Below are 17,804 nucleotides of genomic sequence, written 5' to 3' on the forward strand. Positions count from 1 at the left end.
ATAACCTTTGTAAAGCAACACCATTAATTTAGGAAAAAAAGCAATGGGACACTAACCATTCATATTTTAAACCCTCTTTTTATCCTAATCAAATATCTATAAACGGAGATCAATGCCACCTGCAACCATTACCAAACAAATAACTAAAAAGAGTACAAGTAATGGTGCGTATGGTACAACTCTAGCATAGCATCATTGCTTCCAATGATGACCATAACCTCCATCATATAGTAAACTACAAATGTGGTCCCTATGCTTGTGAAAATAACACTTTTCGTCCTTACAGTTTGGAAATTACAAGATGAATTTGATCCATCCCTCTAACCGCCGTTTAAAGATTCCATTGAACTTGATCAAAAATGGTCTTTTATCCGATCAAAATAGATTTTATGATTTTGGTCCCTGCTGTTTATTATTGAATAAAGGACAAAAACAAATCAATAACATGACTCTCATATAACGGAATTCTCTAACGGCCGTCAAAGAAAGGGACCAAACCCAAATGTCTTTGCAAACCACGTGACTATCTTGTAATTTTGAAACTACATGAACGAGAAGTGGCATTTTTGACAAATCATAGGGACCAAATATGTAGTTTACTCTATAGTTTTTAAAGATGGAATCCCAAATACATACCCTTTGACTACATAGACGAGGAAAATATATACAAAGTTGCATAAAGCCAAAACAAGCTACTTACTTCCGTGTCCCACATACATACATACATACATCATAAAACAAATACTTTGATATATACATACAACAAAAATCAATCAGATTTCAGGAAAAGATCGTCGACTTTAGTATGTATGTATGTATGTATGTATGTATGTATGTATGTATGTATGTATGTATGTATGTGAGTTCTACAGAAATTTGATTGTTTTGTTATACGATGTTAGGTAAAGACAGTATGCAACGGGAATAAAGAAAGGCGAAACAGAAAGAAAACAGAATCACACACACATATATATATATACAAACTTGCAAAGTTTCTCTATTTACATGCATGTATTTTATATTTGACCTGAGTTATATTATAAGAGGGTGCAGATTACTTGTTTGTTGTTGCATCAATAAACATGGCTCGTGTCCAATGCTCTACATCCTCAGTCTGCGATGGTGGTGGCGGCAAAGTAGGATGTTCCACAAGATCCCATCCTTCCGTAAGCATTTCATTCTTCCCATTATCAGTAGCACCATAAAGATAACTAGCACCCGAGCTTGAAAGACTTTTCTCGCCTCTGCTTCTCTGCTTCATATTCAAATAACAACCAACCATTAATACAAATCATGACATGGGTAGTTAAGTAATTTCCCAGATTTTTGTTCCACATATTTTGATTACACATGTACCATTGAAGCTGAAGTATGTCTACTTTCGAGTAAAGTACTCGATGAAATTGCTGAATTCACGTTCCATACAGAATAGTTCAACTGTTGGACTTGCTTAGACGATCTGCAAAATGTACAACAGAGTTAAACCAACGGAATTGCTTAAAAATCTCAAATATTTCAATATAGAACAACCAAATTGGTACCTTGAACAAGCCATTTTCAAAGAAACGGCAGTTCTAACTTCCTTGGAAGAAGAAAGCATGGCCAACAACTTCGCAAATGCTTCGAAAGTAGATGCCTCAGCAGGAACTTCTAGACATAACGAGTTGTAACAATACGCTGTTACACAAGCGACGCTTTTCTTTAAAAGTGAAATTCCCTTCTGCAAATCCATGTGTGTTTCAACGGAGTGAGGGGAAGCCAATGTATAGTTGAAGCTACTGCTACTCGAAGAATCTAAACGATGTTTCCTCTCAGATTCCATTGAAGCAACACCAAAATTACTAGAACTTCTATCTGACCATGAAGTTTCCACTCCAGTCGTGCAAAAATTTTGGCGTGGGATAAAAAGTGGATACTCGTTGCTGCATTGCATAAAATTGAATCAATATGACAAATTTTTAATAAAAGATAGATATGATAGATCTATGGTACCTTCTGGAGGATGGGCGTGCATCCCAATAAGAATCACGTTGCCATATTCGGGAGCATGAACCCTGCTTCGAAAAGAAATTTTAAGTGCTATAATGGATGCAGTATCATCGAAATTGAAGCAAAAAAACATGAAATCGGTATCAAGTCCGATTGATTTAATTCTAGTCTGCTTGGAATCATAAGACGGTAAGAGTGTAAGACCATATACAACCTCTATTTAGAATTTTTTTTTTCATAAAAATGCTTATGGGATTGACAAAAAGTTCAAGTAGTCAAAATATATGCACTCCTCAGTACCTTATGTTGGTTTTATATAACTATCTTTTCAGTCTTTGCATGAAAACTTCTGAAACATGCCATTTCAAAACACCTATAATGTCTATTTTCAAGTGAATATACTTGATCCCTGGTATTCGTCATCTTTTATTAGATTTTTGCATTGTTTGTTTTTGTTTGTGGTGTTTTCCAGCACTCCCAAGAAGAAAGAAAGGAAGACGACACAAATACAAACAAGTTGATCAAAATGGCTGTTTACTCACAACTAGAAGCATAATAACTTAACTCTTATAACAGTATATATAGAAAATACACTACTAAAACTGCAGAAGCGATTAGTAATAGCATGCACACGGAATTCTTTACACAATACCGAAGGTGATCAGAAATTACCGCAAAACCCGTGTTATGAAGCGCAGGAGCACCAACATTGTAAACAATAAGATTAAGAAGCTGCACCATATATCTGTTGCATTCATTGAAAAATCATGAAGCTTAAAACAATTAGCGGGGTTATCCAATATAATATGGACTCAAAGTAAAGGGTTTAGCAACCATAACAGGTATTAACTACTAATTTTAATGCAATTTTATCTAATATTGCATATAGGAGTACAAGACATGATAAATGCAACAGATGGAGTTATAAGTATATAGTCATTAGTTTCACCAAGTAGATTGATCATTGATAAGCATCAACCTATTTGATGATTTTACACATTTTCTTATTTTATTCATCCGTTTTAGTTTCACAAAATTCCACAAATTAAGTCTTTTTATTTTATTTTTGCATCTTTTTTATATTAGAGCTGAATTGATGTGATAAACATGTTTACTTCTTGGGTAATTGTTAATTTTTGGGGAAAAGCTGTGTAAATAGGTGATTTAGCAAAAGTATGCTACAACATGTGCTGCAGAATGATTCCAGGGGAATTTTGGATAATAGTACGGAGGATCTTTTGATATCTTATCCACCTTTTTGGCAGCATCTCCTGCAGATTTAAAGATTTCATAGTACAAGGATAAAATATTCTCTTTGTACTATCTTTTGGGTAATATGGCTTTATATTTTGGGTATTGTAAAAAGTTGGATATTGGCTTTATCTTTTGGTCCTTGTGTCCCCTTTTCCTACTATATAAAGGATGGGATGCTTGGCATTTTAGGTAAGCAATTTAGAAGTTAACTTGGTTATGAAATTGAAGAATGGAAGTATCTTTAATATTCTCTCTAAATTCGAGAAGTCCTGTTTAATCTTTACAATTCTCTTTAGCATTTATTTCTTTTACTTTCTTTTCTTTTCTTGTACTTTACTTCCTATTAATATGTTCTATTATTTATGCAATTAATTTTATTATTTCAAGTATGGTAGGCTAAAAATATAGCTTAGTTGTTGGGTGATGTTAAGAGAAACACCGATTCCTTTGGTAGAAAATTAAATAATAAGTCTGACTACGTCATTCAAGTTTATATTGCAAAAATATCATTCATGGACAAGTTGATCACTTGTTTAAAAATGTTAAAGTGCGTTGGATTTAGAGATAAACCAACAACACACGTTAACTTGAATGAGATGGAAGTAGGCTCGAGAAAGCTACTTATAATCGAAAAGACTCGTTTTCACTCCATTTAGCTTATATAAGGAATAGTTTGAGCCAATGTCAAGACTCCAGCCTTGCTTGGAGATATGAAGGCTTAATCTATGACTGTGCGTCATTCTACATCTCGAGAGAGTACCTAAAAGAAGCTATTGGTTGTAAGAACAAGTTATTTATAAAGCATGCTATAGAACCATGTTGTAGCATGTCTTCTACTTAAAATCGGTTGAATATCCTAACAAATCCCCACACCTGAAGCTCTCTTTTATTACTTGTTCACAACAGTAGTGTTAAACCAACTCACCACAAATATTTCTTCGAACTCACCATCTGAAATCATATCTTTACTTAGACTTTTAATGAACTTTTATTCCTTTCCCTGTGGAAGTGCGGACGATATTCAGTTTTTTTACCACTTTATTAATTGTAAAAGACGATAGTGGATTGATAAGTGTATACTTGCACTAATCTCCATTTATTAATAGTCCGAGAGATTTATTTTATATAATTCTCGTAACAATCATGCACTTCCCACTAATAATTGCGCTACAAATCAAGAAATAGCTAGTTTAATCACAATAAAATCTTGACAATCGATCTTTCACGATAGTACAATAAACTATAGATAAGATGGCATAACTGCAAACCCGCAGCAACATCCAATGATAAAAGCTTTTTCCAAATTCATGAGCAATAAACTGGGTTGTTTCTAATTAATCAAAAATCATTGCAATAAGAATAGACTTACTCCTTGCAATAATGTGTGTTCTAGGAGTACAAAAGATAAGTGACATTTGGAATGAGGATTAAGATTAGTACGAATTGCACAAGTTTTCTAAGCATAGCAATTCCGACCCATATATTATATATTATGAGGAACCATATTTCCTTTATGAAGGCCATCTAGGACTAGCAAGAAATAGAATGACTAAGGAAGCATGTGGGATGTAGCAAGTGAAGTTCTAGCAAGTTCAATTCATCAACAAACTAAGCAAGAAGATTTGACAAAATTAACCTAGATTTAGAAGGAAAAAAAACTAACCGTAAAGCCTAGCCTATATAAAAGAGATAAGTTGTTTAAAATTTCACCTTTTTCATTAGTTTCACATTTAGGCCTGCTACAGAAGCCAAAATATGCACCAGGCAATTTGAAACCGTCAACTACATTTATGCACCCGAAAAGAAAGATTTTATTTTACTAAAATAAACCCCATAGATAATTGAATTAAATCTTTTATATTGTATCTTTCGATAATTGCAGCACCAAATGTAGACAAAATTTGACACTAGGGTAAAAATAATCAATTACAGCATAAAAAGGCGATAGATCTTAGCCTAATTCCAATGGGAAGGGTATTAATGCAACAGGGAGCCATTCAGTGTATCTCATGCACCGTGTGTATTAGAAAACTATAATAACAACAATTAACAAGCAAAGAAACTGGCGATATGGAAGAATTTCAAGAAGTAATAGACGGAATGTAAAAGGATGACTAATATACTTCATCATTAGAGGTTAAACATGGCAGAGATAGATTACCAACCAACTTGAGAAATACATAGAAATAATATGCGTATGTATACATAAGTAGATCAGAATAGAAAAGATGTCTACCCCAAAGAAGCAGCAAGCTCATCAGAGGGAACTGAGTGGGGATCAAGTCCCCTTGGTAATCGTGCATTGCAAATTTGATCATATTGTCCACTTGATGCGTCTTTCCTCTCTCCATCTATGTTCACCTGCAACCAGAATTTGTAAACATTACGTGAAACTGCCAAGAGTCCTGCCTAATTATTAACTAATCTGAAGTAACAACTATAGTATACATCCAACCTAAACAATCAGAAATATAATTGGAAGGTTACCATCCTTCTTAAACTGTATTTGCCTCCCCTTGCCACTAGTAAGGAAGTGCAAGAACAACATAAGCTCAAAAACTTATGCATTACGCTATTCACATGCTACTAACACATTTTGCGCTGATATTGGTCTACTCTACAGAATGTAAAGCTTTCAAGCAACAATCAAAGGATCTCCCTTGGACTGAAACAGCAACAATATAGAAGATATTTTAATGGTTTGATTAGTTGCCATTTTCTGTCAAAGGTTTTCCAAAAGGACAGAATAAGATCAAGAGAAGATGAATAGCTATCCATGAATAGATACAAAACTTTCAATTGGAAGCCATTGGGGGCAATCCCAAGCTTTTAAACACCATACTTAAGAAAAAAAACGTCAAGTTGACCATAAGAACAACCAAAGTATGCAATGAGATTAAGACCCTAATACTTGGTATTAGTTACAGTAATAAACAAATAAAAATTGATCACCTTGCGCTGTGGAAACAATTTGCATATCTGTTTGATAACAACAGATTGTTTATGAAGACGTTCTGATGTAATTGCCATCTGCATGTCATAAAACCCATGTTAAACACGGATATATAGAGATATAAAACTTCTTTTTTATTTCTTTTTAAGGGAAGTCCTTTATGATATGATGTCAAAAGAGATCATATGAGCATTTTAGGAAATACTCCCTTTGTTTCATATATATCGACACTTTAGCTTAGGACATCAATAGGCTACTACTTCCAGCTTCAAATTTGATTACTATTATAAAAATTAATTTTTTTGAGGAAAAAAAAATGTTTGCAAGAATGAATTTCTACTAAGCACTACGAGTAAAATAATGTTGGTGTCAGGTTTGCAACAAGTATTTGGAAAGCACAAGGCTTGGAATCAAAATGAACACTTTGAATTTTTTCTGAAACTGAGGGAATACAATAAGACAATTTCCCAAATAGAAGATTCAAACATAGTGAAAACAAAAGAAAATTAAAACCGTTCATTAAGGACAACCCTTACATGCCCAAGGCTCTGAGTGCATATAAGATTAGGATAATACTTCTCCAGTTGCTCTTTGCGGTTTCTTTCCAACTGTAAATGGAAAGAGGCAACAACATATTAATCCAATATCTAGCATGATTAAAAAAATAAAAGAGAACGCAAAGGCATTTGCATACCACATTCATGGCTGATTCGAGCATTTCATATCTGACTTTTAAGTCAGAAGCCATCTTTTCAACCTTGGCTTTATCTATAAAGCATGAATTTAGTGTAAAATGGTCAACAATGATCTACTGATATCACTTGCCATTGTTGCCAATGTTACCGTAGCATAGGACAACTAACCTTTTATAAGTTGTTCTTTACGAAAGTGAAGCTTCTCTCTCAATGTGGCAAGTTTCTCATGTTGAAGGACTTTCCAACTGAGTTGATCATCTGCCTTGCCCTGACAAAACAGCGTTGGAAAATAAACAGGTTTTTAGCAACAAAAAAACCAGTATCTAAAAGAATGATGATTTGTAAACTAAAAAACGGTAATAAACAGAAAAATAGCAAGAAATGGCCTTAAGGTATGCTTTTTTAGAGCCAAGCTCAAGAAGAGCTAGACCATTCACCTCAAGTCAATGTTAACAAAAATAGATAATTCAGTTCCTATGATACACAAAGTCAAAAACATAATGAAAAAGCAAACATTAAGAGATGACATGTACAACTAAGAATGGAAGCCAAGTTACCACTATATTAGATCTAGTTCAATAGTTAAATGAAAAAAAGGAAGGAAACCAGAGACTGGTTCAGAAGAGAGAGCAGCAGAAGAAAGAACAACATAAAATATAGATGACACGATAAACGGAAAAAATGTCACAATTCAGTGGAAAGAGAAATGGATTTGGCAAACACTTACTAAGATAGAAACCTCATTGTACAAAATTTTAAATAGTTTAAACTAAGAAAACCCAAATTTAGGAAGTCCTTGCTACAGTGATAAGCTAAGCCATGCATATCTAGTGGACCTCTTTGTTTTCTGGTGTACATTTGTTTAGGCTGTTATTATTCCGAAAGAGTTTGTAGCAGACCAAACAATTTTCTTAACAACCATTGTTACCTCTAATATATTGATAGGATTTTATGGCACATGCTAACCCTTCATCTAAAGTTCTCTATTCCAAAATTCGACTTGCTAGCAAATACGTGAAGAATGCAATAAGAAGCAAATTAATCTGTCCAATCAAAAGAATCAGAAAGAAGACAAGTTATGGGATCAAACAAACCTTAGCAACAAGCACTTCACTCAATTTTGAGTATAGAGAATCTCGGCGACTCTTTAATGATGTCAAATTAGTGCCATATGAGTTTAACCTGCATCAAGGAACTTTTAGCCCACAAGAACCAATTACTCATACACACATGTGTAAGTATATATTATCTTAGAACACATCAACTCAAGTTGGAAAGTTAATCCCTTCCTCGTCAAAATTTGAAAGTCAAATGCGTCTGTTTTTTAGGAACAGAAGGGGTACAATTTGCAGCCTGTTTGAGCTGAATTGAACGAATTAAACACAACAAAGATATAAAGAAATCGTAAAATTTACCTGTAATTGACACAAACTGTACAAATAGAAGCAAGATTTGAATTCTCGCAAATACCACAAATAGAGGTCTTCCTAGTCATCGTCCCCAAATTCCAAAACCCTAGAAAATTAACACCATACTCAATATCAAGCTAAGGCATTACTTCAACTCAGATAAGATTTTATTTGAATAAGACAAGCAAAGATTGAAACTTCAAATAGAAATCACTGATGACAGTTACCCGATACATTAAGATTATGAAACAAGATCATCACCTCCTTTTAACTTTCTACAGAACTGAACATGTAGCATTTCGATAATGAAGATGAATTGCTGCAGACATGTGATTTATATGCTCAGTAAAACTAGTCGTGACCATGGTTTTAAACACGTGCCTCAAGGTGAGGCGGTCCAAAATCGCACCTGAGGCGTCTCCCCTCAGTCCCCAGACAGAACGTACGCCTTGGTTGAATGAGGTAGTGACCAAGGCAGTGAGGAGCGAGGTGGTGGAGAGGCATACGCCACAATGGGAGGCTAAATTATTAAAAAATGACTGTAACCTTCTCGATTTCTGTTTTGAAAACCTTGTTCTTTTCTGGTTCTCCTAAGCCGTATCTGCTACATCTGTTGTCCTTCGTGAGTTCCAGTTTTCTCCCGATTTATTTGCGTTTTCTTCTTTGATTCTTCTCTACTTCACCACAGTATTATGTATATGTATATACCGGATACACTTCTTTTATATTTAGTCTCTACCATGTCTCAGAGTCATAGTCACTTCTACTCCCACTTCGTTGATATTTTAATATTTTTTCCATTATGAGCTTAACAATAGTAATATGTATGTATGTGCATATATATTATTAATAGATCAATATTTTTTTTCTTTGTTACTATATCTATATTTCATGACAAAAAAAAGTGTTGTATATCCTCTTAGTACTCCAGTATGTTATTTATGTTTTGTGTCTAGGTAGTACTCAAGTGTGTGTGTGTGTGTGTATATATTGCATATATTTCTGTGTATAAGCAGTGCAACGCAGATTGATATATATATTTCTGCCTCGGAGCTTATGCCTTGGAACGCCTCCCCTCGTTGAGAGAAAACGCCTCAAGGCCCAATTCCGCTTTTTAAAACCTTGGCCGTGACTCATATATTGGTTTTGCTTTGATTTTGAGATGTCTTCTGAATTTCGAATGCTTTCAAGTTTTATAGTGATCAATATTATCTGAGTAGCTATTGGTTATTGGGTGGTTATTTTACATGAAAAATGTATCTTATAAATCCAAATATTATATATATATACTATATTATAAAGTATTTACCACATGTTCTTAAAATTTAAAAGTTAAGTTGGCAGAGCTAGGTGATATGACCATCCAGGGTGCTAAAAGGTACGTCAAAATACTAGCTCCATTTAACCTTTTGGAGTTGTCTGCAAAAGCTTCTGTGAAAATTGTTAGTGATATAATTTGTATTTGGGGAACATGTAAAAATTTACATTTTACTAAGTGTTCAAGTTGTTGGATGCTACATGGAACTTATTATTTGTTTGAATTTAGCATTCTTGCAACATTTTTTGTTTGAATTTACCATTCTTGCAATTTTCTAAGGGGAACAATATCATTGTTCCATTTTTTTCTGAATCTTGTGCTTTTGGTCTAGCATAGTCACGGCACACACTTGTATTGGTTCACCAGATATGTTCACCTTAATTTGTTTTTGTTGGCATTTAGTCAAAAAAATTCTTGTTAATTCATTTTCATACAGAGTGTATGGGTGCATTATTGTAGTAGTATCAGGGGTTATACATTATGTCAACTTCAAAGAACGTCACTTTCTCTTCGAACATAGAGATTTAAGGTAATGTAGCAGACTTTTTATATGTGGCATTTCTTAACTTTTCTATTAGTGGCAGCTTAGAGTTTATTTACCGATAGTCAACATTACTGTTACTATGTAGTATAGCCTACATCTCCAAATCTTGCTCCCATTTCCAGTTTCCAGTGAGAACACAAAGTATATATGTATCAGATAGTAGACATATCTAACTAGACACAAACAGATTAGGAAAGCATAATGTGTGATGTAAATATATTGTAAATGTCTACTTGAGCCTAATTGGGATTTCCTTGAGGTTCGAGCTCTGCAGAAATAGAAAATAGAGATCAACTAGGGTTTGGGTTTCTGAGGTAGCTATTACGAATCAAGTTATGAGAAAACAATAGTTTGTCATCTCACCATTATCATATGATTTCCAAATCAAAAATCAAGAGGAAGAAAGAGAAAACTGAAAACCATGACTGCCAATTCCAATCAACTAACCGCATCAAGAAACACATAATAAGAACAAAAACAACAGAAATTCAGTACCTTGATATATAATGAATCAAGAAACAAAAACGAAAACGATCATATGGTGGGTCCATCTATAAGCTCGTTCGAAGATGATCAAAGAAACTAAAGAGGAGGATTATGAAGGAGATATCTGCCAATATGAATGACTCAACTAAACTATTTAACTAGGGTTTAGAATTTACGTAGAATTTAAATGGATAAATAAATAAAAAACAACGAGTTACCTGCTGGGGTACTGAGGAGTGGGGATCGTCGGAGCACCGTGGCCGGACCGGAGCAGGTGCAGGCGACTGGGGATTCGTAGAGGCTTTTCTTTAATAATTTGGGTTTGCGCAGGCCTTTCTTTCTTGTAAAACGATTTATCGCGATCTCAATGGGAATGAGTATTAACAGCGATGGTTTGGGGTTTTTTTAGTTTTTTAAATTTTCTATTAAAAATAAATTAATAAATACCAAAAGGGTACTCGTATAATGCAGCAAAATATATTTTTATTTTAATGTTTTATTTTGTTTTTTGTCTTTGTTGATATAATACGATTTATATGGTTTTGAGAAAAATAATGTTTTTATGATTTAGTGAAGTAATTTATTTTTGGGAGTTTGGTTCCAAAGGTCAAAAATATCAGAAGGTTTCAGTTTCAAATCCAATAAGAAATAAAAATTCTCTTGTGGTCACAGAGGTTCAAATGCGGTGATTTCGAGCTATCTGCAAAGCAGGTGGTTGCTTTAGGATTAGCCGGCTCGCATAGCGGATTGGATATCCAGGTTAATAAAAAAAATATTTTGGCTTAATAATAAAATTTTATAAAGATAATAATTTTGTTAGAACTAAATTATTATCTTAATTATATTTTAGATTTTTTATATTTAAAATGAGATGTTTATCCTGTATTTGATTATGTTTATCTGTAGTTAGTTATAGAAATTCAAAAATAGAGCTTTAATAAGTTGTCCTTGCGTATAATTTACTTATAAGCTTAAAATTTAAATAATATGCATTAATACACAGTACTTCATGCATAAAGAATGGTTTTTAAAAAATTTTGTCAAATACTTTATAATATAGTATAGATATATTCCTATCATTTGGGGTTCAAAAAGTCGAAGCCAGGAGGTTTTTGGGAATGCTTATTTTAAACAAAATATTTTTTTTATAAAGGTCTTTGCTAATTTATTATAAATCAGAAGAATTTAATTTTTTTTAAAACTTCTTATTATGATTTAGCGTGAATATAAATTGTTTATCCAAACCGGCTAAAGCTCCTGCAACCCAAACGAGAAAGCCCACTACACCCTTGTAATTAGGTTTCTGCTTTACGGCAGGCCCGGTGGGGAGCGATTAATCATCATTCGGTCTCATCTTTCCAATATTTCCCCCTTCTCGTGCATATTCTGTTTCGAAGAGGCTATTTCTGTGACTTCAACTCTTCAAGCAACCATTTTGTCGCTTAGATTTCTCCAAGTCTCTTCTGGTATGTTCCATCTTCTGTTTCTTGTTTGCTTTTTCTATGGAACACCAAAGATGTCGATTTCTTTGATGGTTTTTGTGACCCTTTGGGTTTCTATGAGCACCAAGTGTTTGATTAAATACCCGAATGTCTAATATCTGTGCTTTTGCTTTAACCTAGCAGTGAAGGAAACTTTGTGTCTTTGGGATTTTTGGTTGAAAAATAAAAACTTGTTGGTGGGAAGTTAAATTCTTCTCATCTGATTTTTGTTGTTGGTGGCTGGAAAGTCACCATAGACCAGGGGGAAGGTATCATTTTTGAGGAGTTGTATTGCAATCTCAATGTTTAGGCATAACATAGTAGCATTCATAAAGTGCACTGACATCACTTGTTATTGGGTTTTAGTTGAGAAAACTTATGTGGAACCATGAGAATATTTAATCTGAAGCTTTAACAGGTGTTTAGCTTGAATGGCTAATCTTGATGTTTTGTTGAGGACTGTTTTTTTGTAGCATCCACCAGAGGATAATTAATTTCACCATTTTAGGACTAAGAAACTAGGTACTAACATCATGATTTATTTTAAGAACAAAACTTAGGGATGACAGAAGATTTCCAACTCAATATTTAAGTGGGCACTGTGTGCTCAATTCATTCACTCAAACTTCCTATGGCAGTTAAAGAAATTCAAGAACAATTGGATTTATATTTGAATAAGTATAATTTGTTTTTAGTGGGGGGATGATTTCATTAATCCAAATTCTTACACCATAGAGTAGAAATAGAAGTAGAAAGGAGCTATTGGACTTTACTTTCTGCTACTGTTCTTTTGTGATATTGGGTGGATTTCATGTTATGGAATTTTTATGGAATTTAGGCCGTAGACCATGAGAGAGATATAGTTTCAAATACATCATCTGGTTTGAATCCTATAACTCTTTGGTGATTGCTATGGATTTTGAGAAAATCAACGAACATATATGTTCTTTATCCTAATAAGAATAGTACAGACATACACATTAAACCCAACTTTCTTTGTGTATGTTTTTCTTAATTTTCGTTCTTTGTTCCCGTAATCTTTTTGATGATTACTATGGATTTTGTGAAAGTCAACAATCATTTTTGGTTTTCTTTCTTTGGGTATTTGCTTCTTAAATTTCTGAGGGCCTTTTTTGGTAAATACTGTGTCCATACAAGAATGTTATACAGACTAAACTCATATTTTTGTGTGTCTTATGCTTTTTTTGGGGATGAGCGCCTAGGTTGACAAGGTTCCAAACCCCTTAAAACATAGTATCTTTCGTTTTTTTTCCTTTTTAATATAGATTGGGAGCATTTTTTTGGTTTTCAGCTCTAAGCATCAAAATCCTCAGGACCGGCCCTGCTTTACGGCTGCACTCCAACTGTTGCCACCGACCATGGCTGAACATGAAGATCTGATCGATGAAAACTTTCCCTTATTTTCTCACAAACCAATACATGGATCCGTCAAGCCCACAGCCACCACCTTTGCTGATAACCCTATTTCCGCCCACCCCCAATTCGTCAAAGACACATCATTGGGTCCTAACACTACTCTTCTCACTTTTGCTGACCTAGGTCTTTCGGATTGGGCTCTCCAAACCTGCAAAGAACTGGGCATGAAAAAACCTACACCTGTTCAACAACACTGCATCCCCCGTATCCTTTCCGGCGAAGATGTATTAGGCTTAGCCCAAACCGGAAGCGGTAAAACAGCTGCCTTCGCCTTGCCTATTCTCCACAGGCTTGCGGAAGATCCTTTTGGGGTGTTTTGCCTGGTAGTTACTCCAACCCGTGAGCTGGCATACCAGCTGGCGGAGCAGTTTCGAGCACTTGGATCATGCTTAAATTTGAGATGTGCCGTTGTAGTCGGTGGTATGGATATGATTAGCCAAACGCAGGCCTTGATGCAACGCCCTCATGTTGTTATTGCTACTCCTGGAAGAATTAAAGTCCTTATTGACCAGAATCCTGATATTCCTGCTGTCTTTTCTAAGACCAAGGTATCAATTTTCTTTTCTTTTTCATAAGTTTTTGTACCACGTTGACTTTTCATTGAATTTGTACATTACAGTTTGATATGGAACTGTAACTTATTTTTCAGTTCTTAGTATTGGACGAAGCAGATCGAGTTCTTGATGTTGGTTTTGAGGAAGAGTTAAGAGTGGTATTCAAGTGCTTACCAGACAACAGACAGACTTTGTTATTTTCCGCAACAATGACAAGCAACCTCCAATCGCTGCTTGAGGTTTCTGCAAATAAGGCATACTTTTATGAGGCTTACGAAGGCTTTCAAACGGTTGATACACTCAAACAGCAGTATGTTTTTATTCCCAAAAATGTCAAGGATGTTTATCTGCTTCATGTTTTATCACGAATGGAAGATATGGAGATTCGGTCTGCCATAATTTTTGTTTCCACATGCAGGTACATTTCGTTTCTCTACAACTTTTGTCCCTTTTATTTATGTTTAATCAACTTAGTGACATATATGTTTACCACATTAAGTTGTTAATGACCAGGAGTTGTCATCTTTTGGCTTTATTGATGGAAGAGCTTGATCAGGAAGTCGCAGCATTGCATTCTTTCAAATCACAGTCCTCAAGGCTATCAGCTCTTCACAGATTCAAATCTGGGAAAGTCCCTGTGTTGCTTGCAACTGATGTTGCCAGTCGGGGTTTGGATATTCCTACAGTTGATCTAGTGATTAATTATGATATACCAAGGTGCAAATTTACAAACATATCTTTAATTGATTCATAAGTTCTATATATCCCCTTATATGAAAATTTTAAAAAGCAAGTGTGTGTCAGATATCCAAGGGACTATGTTCATCGTGTTGGACGTACAGCTAGAGCAGGCAGAGGAGGACTTGCAATAAGTTTCATCACCCAGGTGAGAAGTTGTTTAATGCATTCTCTGTATCTTCGCTACGTAGTCTCTTTAATTTTGGTAATTTATATTTGGTCTGCTAAGTAATTATTCAAATTCATAATCTAACTGCTAAAGTTGGCAAACTTATGCCACTATTCTGCTTGGCAAATGACTGTAAAGATTAATTTTCTATACTTGAACTTTGATGGGTAAATTATTACTTTCTTTACATCAAACATAAATTCATATGGCCAACTTTTTGCTTCCTACTGTGCATGTGAGAACTGTATGGAGATGCCATAATTTGGCTACAATGTCAATAATAATGGTGATTTAGTTACATCAGGTCAGTTTATAACTTTGATTATTAAGAAATCTTGGGTGTTGTTTGAACAAACAAACTGGAAGTCAAGCCTAGATGTTTTATCTCAACTCCATGCACTATATAGCTTTTATTACTTCTCTTTTGCTTGGACCCAGGCACGTTCCACATTCGTAACATCCCCCGTCCACGTGGTCCGGAACTAGCGGTGTCACTAACGGGACTTAATTCAAAGACACAAACATTACAGAGCTACTAATAAACTCCAAACATAGATTATAACTTTTAAAGCATGCTTTACAACCCAAATATTACATTCTAACAACTATAGACATTTTATAGGCCCCGGGAGAGATGTAAAAGGACCCTCAATAAATACAAAAAAATCTTTAATACATTGTTTTAGATATAAGCAATAACATTGGATTTAAGAAATACTAATAATTTATATAAAACCATTTTTTCGGTATTTCTAAATGCAAAATCAATCAATAAATATTTGTATTAATATTATCTATGATATTTTTTTTACATAGCCTTGTCAATCTGTTCCATCGTCAATAACATTCTATGATATATAGACATCATGTGGGTCACAATGTCAACTATTTGTAGTAACACTCTATGTAAATCAATATAAATCCGTTAGGTTTTCATCTCACCTCAGGTTAGTGTTTTTCATCACTATTTTAAGCTTTAGGGTTAAACACACTTTTTCGGAACCATCAATCTTAGAATCAAAGCCCATGTTGGTTATAACTTGAGATCTTATTCTTGTTTTAGAGATAGGAGAGTTCTTAAGATTCATGCACTAGATATTAGGTAATGGGGAGTTAAAATGTATGAAAACATGAGTAGTTTTGAAATCTTAAATATAGATATACGTTGGACTGTCTCATATGGTTGGTAATTTTTTTCAAAAGGTAGAAGTTTTCTCAGTTAATAACAAGAAATCTACTGTATTCTAATACAAAATTAGAATGCATTCACATGGAATAATATAAAGAGTAGGTTGGGGATGAATGATGGAGAATATATCAAGGTTTTCTAGGCAAGTAGTTTCAGGCTTTGGTGCTAGATAAAAAAATTAGAGAAACAATAAGCAATGCTATACAACACAATGAACAACCAATTAAAATTTTTACATATTTTCTTTCCAATGTAATTATATAATACATGTTTGGGCTCTTAATATAATACGAAATTCTTATTGGGTCCTATTAGATACTAAACAAATATAGGCCCGTATTTCAACTGGGCCTTCAGCGTACGCCCTCTCCCAGGAACGGCCCTGCTAGGAGCAATATAATTCCATCCATCCTAAAGCTTTTTGAGTGGTCAACTTTCAAATTTAAAGATGACGGCCCAGTTGAAATACGGCCCAGTTGAAACAAATATTCCATCCATCCTAAAGCTTATGGAATTTGGAGCTACGGACATCTGTGTTTGATCTGCACTTCTCTGCAACTTTATTTTCTATTTTAAAGCTTCTGGTGAGTAGAGTCTTGTTTTCAATTTCACATGTGTTTTCCTCTTTCTTCTTTTCCATTTTGACAAGGATGTGGTTGACCTTTTTGGAGATGAAGTTTTGCATCAAGTGTTATGAATATATGTAGCTTTCGAGTTATTAGTATGGCAGTTGATGATATATATGAACTGAGGTTGGAAAGAAGTTGGATGATTTTTGTCAGAGTAAATTGGGGGTTATGATTGGTTACTGATGTTGTGAATTAAATAATATTTTGCAGAACGATGTAGATCTTATTCATGAGATAGAAGCTGATGTTGGAAAGAAAATGGAGAAGTTCGAATGTAAAGAGAATGAGGTGCTTGAAGATATTACAAAGGTAAGATAGTTTCCAACTTCTTCTCCCATGCTTTAATTCTGTTAGTTACGGTTAAGTGAGTATGTGTGTGTGTGTGTGTTGTTGCAGGTGTACAAGGCAAAGCGTGTGGCGACGATGAAAATGATGGATGATGGTTTTGAAGAAAAGGCCAAGGCAAGGAAAGCACAGAAAATGAAGAGTTTGGCAGAAAAAGGATTGCTGAACAAGAATGATAACAAGAGAAGAAAAAGAAAAAGAGACCACAAGCAGCACAGATAAATTCATGTAACTGTTTCTTTCAGAAACCACTGGGAGGGATTCATAAATCCAACTTGTAATCACCTTCATTTGTTGGCTGGCACTTGTGTAGATCCCAGTGATTTAAAGAATATGATGTAATTCAATTAAGAACAGTGTAGAAATAGCAAGAAACTAATTAAGAACATTGGATCACTTAAGTCATGTCATTGATAGTCACCTTCATTTGTTGGCTGATAAAATCTAGATGGCCATTCTTCTTTTACGTCGTATCAAACGGGTTCCATTGGGGCCCGCTCAATGTTAGGGTTTGTGTCGCTCTGGACCTTAAAAACTATATTTATTGGAAGTTATTCCATGAAGAATCGATTCAAGTCGAGCCTTTACTTTATTCGTCGTTTAGTACAATTATT

General features: G+C 34.4%; 2 protein-coding genes across 10 annotated transcripts; one reads left to right on the top strand and one right to left on the bottom strand.

Moving 5' to 3' along the window:
* Nucleotides 1-932: 932 nt before the first annotated feature.
* On the bottom strand, nt 933-10,983 carry LOC112514282. Of its 8 annotated transcripts, none has more exons than XM_025120639.1 (14): nt 10,867-10,983; nt 8,528-8,583; nt 8,307-8,406; nt 7,986-8,073; nt 7,060-7,159; nt 6,891-6,964; nt 6,733-6,804; nt 6,196-6,273; nt 5,480-5,604; nt 2,662-2,734; nt 1,993-2,054; nt 1,542-1,922; nt 1,357-1,459; nt 933-1,255 (listed from the first exon to the last, which is right to left on the bottom strand). In XM_025120639.1, the coding sequence occupies exons 2-14, from the start codon at nt 8,556-8,558 to the stop codon at nt 1,055-1,057; spliced, it is 1,488 nt and encodes a 495-aa protein (XP_024976407.1). In that variant the 5' UTR covers nt 8,559-8,583; nt 10,867-10,983; the 3' UTR covers nt 933-1,054. The 8 variants fall into 8 exon arrangements, with proteins under 8 accessions (XP_024976407.1, XP_024976406.1, XP_024976411.1 ...); XM_025120638.1 differs by having other exon boundaries at nt 8,528-8,619; XM_025120643.1 differs by lacking the exon at nt 8,528-8,583 and adding an exon at nt 10,526-10,604.
* Nucleotides 10,984-11,921: 938 nt separating this feature from the next.
* Nucleotides 11,922-17,585, top strand: LOC112514658 (DEAD-box ATP-dependent RNA helicase 36). Of its 2 annotated transcripts, none has more exons than XM_025121244.1 (7): nt 11,922-12,114; nt 13,442-14,114; nt 14,216-14,538; nt 14,634-14,837; nt 14,925-15,006; nt 17,056-17,154; nt 17,242-17,585. In XM_025121244.1, exons 2-7 carry the CDS (start codon nt 13,509-13,511, stop codon nt 17,410-17,412), a joined length of 1,485 nt encoding a protein of 494 aa, XP_024977012.1. In that variant the 5' UTR covers nt 11,922-12,114; nt 13,442-13,508; the 3' UTR covers nt 17,413-17,585. The 2 variants fall into 2 exon arrangements, with proteins under 2 accessions (XP_024977012.1, XP_024977013.1); XM_025121245.1 differs by having other exon boundaries at nt 12,033-12,114; nt 13,464-14,114.
* The last annotated feature ends 219 nt before the right edge of the window (nt 17,586-17,804 follow it).

Source organism: Cynara cardunculus (assembly GCF_001531365.2).
Source record: "Cynara cardunculus var. scolymus isolate 2C chromosome LG 6, CcrdV1, whole genome shotgun sequence".
NCBI classification, from domain to species: Eukaryota; Viridiplantae; Streptophyta; class Magnoliopsida; order Asterales; family Asteraceae; genus Cynara; species Cynara cardunculus.